Below are 6016 nucleotides of genomic sequence, written 5' to 3'. Positions count from 1 at the left end.
GCGTCGAGTCTTCCTACGTGTTATTGGAAATCTGGCTCCCTCTATTGTTAAGAGCGCGTATTGCAGCAGTATACGTTCACCACGTTTTTAGGTGTTAAATACATAAAAACGTATCCAAGACCATCCCCTTAAACACCGCCAAGTTTGTAAGGAGGCCGATATAGCAAAGTGTCCTTACATCGCCCTTAGTATTACCACCTTACATTTAACCTAGACCGTGGAAATTTTTTTTAATGTAAAACGGCGAGCGGGAGGACAGGCGGTAATCGAGCTCGGGATTTTTTTTACAGCAGTTACGAATTGATCAGTTACTGTACTGCGTACCCAATATTGAGGGAGTAGTACGGAGGTCAGATTTCATATTTAACCATTTATAAACACTGAAATGGAATAATAAATATTGTGTGTTTAAAATTACGTTTATTGTTTAATGGCTATGAATGATGAAGTTCATATTTCAATCACATACCATAAGAGCGATGCGGTGTTATAATTAATACACAGCATCGTATTTGTATAAAATGTCACGTTGATTTGTACCATGGTATGAATGGAGGTAGGCGAGTCCATGACCAATAAATGAATGAAAAAGAGGGGGAGCTGTTTACATTGCTTTCTTAAGGTAGGCTATTTAGTGGTGCTTTGTAACTTGACGTTTAAAGTTAATAATGGTTAAATGGCGATTTTAAAAAGCATAACAATTAGAAGAAAAAAAAACATCTCCATAAAAATACTATATCGGGAAGGCACCCTTTTGCTATAGCATGGTATAGTCCATTCGGAGGTTTGTATATAACTACAACACTGGAATTTCCATTTGCAATAAAAAAGGATTCCGCAGGAACCCATTCACAGGTAAGTCTACTTTTAACGGCATCGTAACTCTGACATATATAAACTTACCCTCTGAAGATACCTGCTTTACCAGATGGCCGTCAAGAACAAGTGGTTACTTAAAGCAACGTATATAATTGTTAGATTAAAAAAAATTCTCCTGATCCCGCTGATGGTACGTTTTTTATCTTTAAAAATTCTGAAAAGTGCTTATGATGAATGTTCCCCGAACATTGGTTTGATCTCTTTCACGCTTGACGATACGGAAAAAACAAAAGGCTCTTGTAGGGATAACAGCTGAGTCCATGAAATGCCCGGCAGTAGCCTATAGATTGTATAGAAACCGTGTTGCTCTATTAATTGTGTGATTTCCATTGTGGAGGGATTTTTGTTGTCTGTGTGCAACCTCTCTCACATTAATTAAATTAATGTCGTACACGCACCTGTCATTAAAACTTGTTTGATTCTTTAATTTGTGACGACAATCGCAACGGTTGCATTTTCCATGTTATATAATATCTTTGCATTGTATTTTCTGCATGTATGCGCTGTAATATAGGAAATATGATACCAGGAAAAGGAAAAGCAGGTGTGCACGGATTCGGGAATATACTGAAATGTACCTGTTGGTCCGATCTGCATTACGGGTATCAGAAATCTTGGGATACTGGGCTATTTAATTTTAACACTCATTGATTTAATAGAATTTAAAATATATCTTTAATTCATACCCACGTATATTTTAGTTCACGCAGTAAAATCTCGGTTTAGTGTGTGCTACTTTAATCCATTTTCTTTTATTTTTCCCTCAAGTTCTCCATTAGCTTTGCCAAGCCATCTGGGTATGTAAGGTCAGACGCCTGACAGCTACACCCAGAAGTCCCGTAAGAGGTTTGGTGAGGCTAGACCATGCCGGAGCAGAGCAACGACTACCGGGTGGTTGTGTTTGGAGCGGGTGGGGTTGGTAAGACCTCCCTGGTCTTGCGCTTCGTCAAAGGCACCTTCCACGAAATCTACAAACCCACCGTGGAGGACACCTACCGGCAGGTGATCAGCTGCGACCGCAACGTCTGCACGCTGCAGATCACTGACACGGCTGGCAGTCACCAGTTTCCCGCTATGCAGCGTCTGTCCATCTCCCGGGGTCACGCCTTCATCCTGGTGTACTCCGTCATCAGCCGACAGTCCCTGGAGGAGCTGCAGCCCATCTACGAGCAGATCTGTCAGATTAAGAGCGGTGACACACAAGGCCTACCCATCATGCTCGTCGGTAACAAGAGCGACGAGAGTCAGCGAGAAGTGGCCGTCGGCGAGGGCGAGGGCCTGGCGGCTCGCTGGAGGTGTTCTTTCATGGAGACTTCCGCCAAAACCAACCATAACGTACAAGAACTTTTCCAAGAGCTCCTCAATCTGGAGAAACGGCGGGCGGTGTGCCTGCAGGTGGACGGTAAGAAGTCCAGGATGTGGCGGTCCAGGGATCGGCTAAAGGGCAAGTGTGATTTAATGTGAGCGCCACGTGTCAGTAATGGTCCTTGATGTTGTAACAATTTGTCAGACACATTTAGCACAATGGCTGCATGCCGCCGCCTTTCAGTAACCACTCATTCTTTCATGTTTCACCTTTTTGCAATACAGACCTACATTATTACAAGGTCGTTTAAATGACTTTTTAACCAAAGGAGTTGGTTACATATTTTGAATATTGATATTATAAATGCACTACTAAAAAGAAAAAAGATTATAAGGCAATATGTAAAATCTTATAATTTAGTTTCAGCTGACAGTGTGTAATGAAGAGTTTCTAAACTGAATTATTTTTGTTTTTAAATTGGGGCTGTGTAATTGTACATTCAATCATATAATATTTTATTCTAATTTAGGGGTTTATATAAATGCATAATGAAACATTTGAGTAATAAAACTGGAATCTCAACTGTAAGTGACATTAATGCCATAATCGTTTTTAATAGTCATTTTTCCACAAGCGATGTAATCAAGGAAATAAAGCAAATAAAATCATGATTAAACTGGAAGGCTGGCTGTTTTACTGGGGAGGCCAGTGCCAACATTTAGGCAGCCTTAGCCTCCCTGGAAGAAGAGGTAATGGGCCAATCAATAGAGGGTGTACGGTGCTGCCAGATCGTGGTGAGCGAAACGCTGCTGCTTTGATTAGAACGCGGGAGGCCGCTAACGCACCTATGGTGAAATATTACGATTAACTTAAATTTCCCCCGTGATTAATAAACTCCTTCAGTTAAAATCCAAGGAGCTTTGGGAGGAGGGGGGGTGTTGAGGTCTCCACCCATTCAAGGGGGTCCAAGATATTGAATTGGGGGAGGGTTACAACCGCGCCCCCCCCCCCCCCCCCCATCCACCTCCATAATTTCCACCCATGCTGCTTTGTGAAAATCACAAAATCCCTCAAGCATCACAAATGACACAATTAGCGGGGGAGCCCCTATCTATCACACTGTCAGCTTAAGGGTGGCAAAGTCCACAACATCTTTCATTTAAATTCATTGCATAATTACAGAGTGTTGCACAAGAAGAGCATTGCAGAGGTGAAATAGCACTGAGAATGAGACGAGCAAATTTCCACCACTCTGTGTGTTAGCATGTTCTACAGGCCAAAGATGTATGGTTAGGCTAACTGACATCTAGGCTTATAAATTGTTCAAAATTGTGTGTCTTGGAATAAACTTGTGTGCTGGGATAGACTGCACCCCCCAGTGAAGGTTTCCAGGATAAGCAGTTATAAAGTGATGATGTGTTTTCTCCGCAAGTAAAGATTTTACATCACTCCCTCTTTTCCCTCTTTGTTGAACATGCCATTTTTCCTGCGCTACACTGTGTATCCAAAAATACCCCAAATGATTCAGGGTTTTACATCATCTTGGTTTTTCCAAAGAAGCTCCACTTTTCATTGACGGCTTTCAATATGACTCATGCTGAGATCTGTGTTTGCTCCCATCAAAATGAAGGCAGGCAGTGACTCCTTGTACCCGGGCAAGAGTCACGATGCGAGGCGTTGCTAGGCGACTGACGGAAGCCTTTCCCCGGCTTTGCCCACGGTCTTGCAAAAAAAATAAAAAAATTTGGACAGCAGGTGCTGCCTCTCTGGCTTTATTCCACGCATGACCATGAAACACAAAGGAAAGTAAACAACCAGGCATGACTAACCCACTTACCTGATGCCAGCGGACTGCACTGTGCCTCCATGTGATGACGGACCATAACCTTGACGCATCTTTGTGGAGCGGCTGAGCTGACAGTGCTGCTGATGGAGGCTGGAGGCAGTCATGTGAGAACCATCTCGCCCTCAGGATTAAAGCCTCCAAAGTGGAGGGCTAACGAGGTTGGGGGAGAGGCGGGGGGGGGGGGGGGCTGTTTGGAGGCGATAATGTTATTAAATAAACGCAATGAATGCAGCTTTTCCTGTTACTCGCTTGCTTTCATGACATCATCTGTGATGAATAGCTTTACGATTTGATCAATCGGCTCTCCCCATTGGCCTGTTACCCTTCAGCTGCCTTCCCCCTGTTTTTCTGTGCTCTATGAAGCGCGGCCTAACCTGTACTTGTGAAATAAGCTGTTGGCCAGTCTGTGAAATGAGTCTCTAAAAGCTAGAAGTGAGTAACTAGCTAACAAATGCATGCTAAAGTCAAGGTGGCAGTAACTAGCTACAATTAACTTAAGCCGATGTGATTTAGTGTATAATTATTCTTCAGAAAAAGAGCATCGGAAAAACCATGAATGTGTATTTGCTTTTCCCCTCCTGCTTTGACGTGTGCACAGTTTGGCGTCATCAGCCTGTGCCACAAAGAATTCTGGGATGATGACCTCAAAATGGTGGTGGAGAGACAGGCTTCATGGTATAGCATTTAAAATCTTGAACATTTTTGTCTCATATTTAGAAGAAATACCTTTAAAATACACTTGATCATTCAACAATGAGTAAAGGTTAAATTATAGTTCTTTTATAGAATCATTCAACACACATGCCCTGATGCACATGTACCTCATACGTTTCTAACAGGATCATAATATTTCTGGTCTGGCACACCATTCTGGAGCATATTAGGATAAATTTCTGTTGGACGTACACTGGAGGTCAGGGAAAGGCCAGCAAATCCTGAGGAACTTTTCAATCAACCCAAAGGAGACATTAACATCTGTGAGTTGACTCTAAGGAGTACGTAATTGGTGCAAGTCTCCGTGGACCAAGGCAAACCCTATCTCATTCTCTGTCCGCCCGACATGGTGAAATTGATGACCATTGTTTTGGCATGATGTCTAAATGAATAATATCAACATAGAGAATTTAATAAACATGAATCCTTTATTTTCACTTAACTGTGAAAAACAGAATACATAAAATGGAACAGATTTGCTGTTGCGATGTACTATGTAATCAGCCCAGCCGGAGGGTCCCTTGCCTTTCCTGTCCCTGCACCACTGTCCAGATAGACACCCCCTCTTTCCTCTGGGTTGGCACAGGGAAATATCGCGACCTTACTCATGAACCATCAGTCATTCACCATAAGTCTCTCCTTACACATCTCTTTCCTCCGGCTTCTTCCTTCCTTTTTCACCCATTTCATGATGTGGGTCTGGGCACACCAAGTAATTGGGAAAAGAAATATTTAATACGCAATAAATGTTTTGGACCAGCACTACTGGCTGGCATCTACGCAGCTGGTTTTACTGTGCAAAAACGAGACATAACACAGTCTGGATGCCAGATGTTCCAGTTGGAGCGTGATGCCCGACCAAAACTCGCTTACAACCACAGGGAGGCATCAAAGAGCCAGTCTGTTGGAGAAGATGAATATAAAGTTAGTCTGTATGCAGATGATGTTTTTGTTACAATAATGAATCCAGATTCTTGTCTCCCTGTCTTAATGAACATGTTGGAAGTATATGGGATGTTTTCGGGGTATGTTCTTAATGTGAGTAAAACCCAGGTTATGACATTCAATTACACACCGACACAGGAATTTATCTCTAGGTATAATTTCAATTGGTACTCAAATAAAATTAAATTTTTAGGAGTTTATTTGACTAAAGATGAATCACAGCTATTTGACGCTAATTATAGCCGGGTTAATAAAAAAATATATGAAGACTTAAGAAGATGGAGTCTTCTTCCTCTTGAGTTGGGTGACAGAATCAGATCTGTTAA

The 6016-nt window shown here is 42.2% G+C and overlaps 1 protein-coding gene across 3 annotated transcripts; it reads left to right on the top strand.

Annotated features, from left to right (window-relative positions):
• Nucleotides 1–52: 52 nt before the first annotated feature.
• LOC111846470 (GTP-binding protein Di-Ras2-like) lies at nt 53–2853 on the top strand. Of its 3 annotated transcripts, none has more exons than XM_023816661.2 (2): nt 53–855; nt 1648–2853. In XM_023816661.2, exon 2 carries the CDS (start codon nt 1744–1746, stop codon nt 2341–2343), a length of 600 nt encoding a protein of 199 aa, XP_023672429.1. In that variant the 5' UTR covers nt 53–855; nt 1648–1743; the 3' UTR covers nt 2344–2853. The 3 variants fall into 3 exon arrangements, with proteins under 3 accessions (XP_023672429.1, XP_023672432.1, XP_023672431.1); XM_023816664.2 differs by lacking the exon at nt 53–855 and adding an exon at nt 867–1423; XM_023816663.2 differs by lacking the exon at nt 53–855 and adding an exon at nt 867–1481.
• The last annotated feature ends 3163 nt before the right edge of the window (nt 2854–6016 follow it).

This window comes from Paramormyrops kingsleyae, chromosome 21 (genome assembly GCF_048594095.1).
Source record: "Paramormyrops kingsleyae isolate MSU_618 chromosome 21, PKINGS_0.4, whole genome shotgun sequence".
Classification (NCBI taxonomy): domain Eukaryota; kingdom Metazoa; phylum Chordata; class Actinopteri; order Osteoglossiformes; family Mormyridae; genus Paramormyrops; species Paramormyrops kingsleyae.
The sequence above is the reverse complement of the archived record's forward strand: the minus strand, read 5'-3'. Positions and strand labels throughout refer to the sequence as shown.

What these genes read in the sequence shown, in the direction of transcription:
- LOC111846470 (XM_023816661.2), top strand. Translation starts at nt 1,744, where the DNA reads ATGCCGGAGCAGAGCAACGACTACCGGGTGGTTGTGTTTGGAGCGGGT.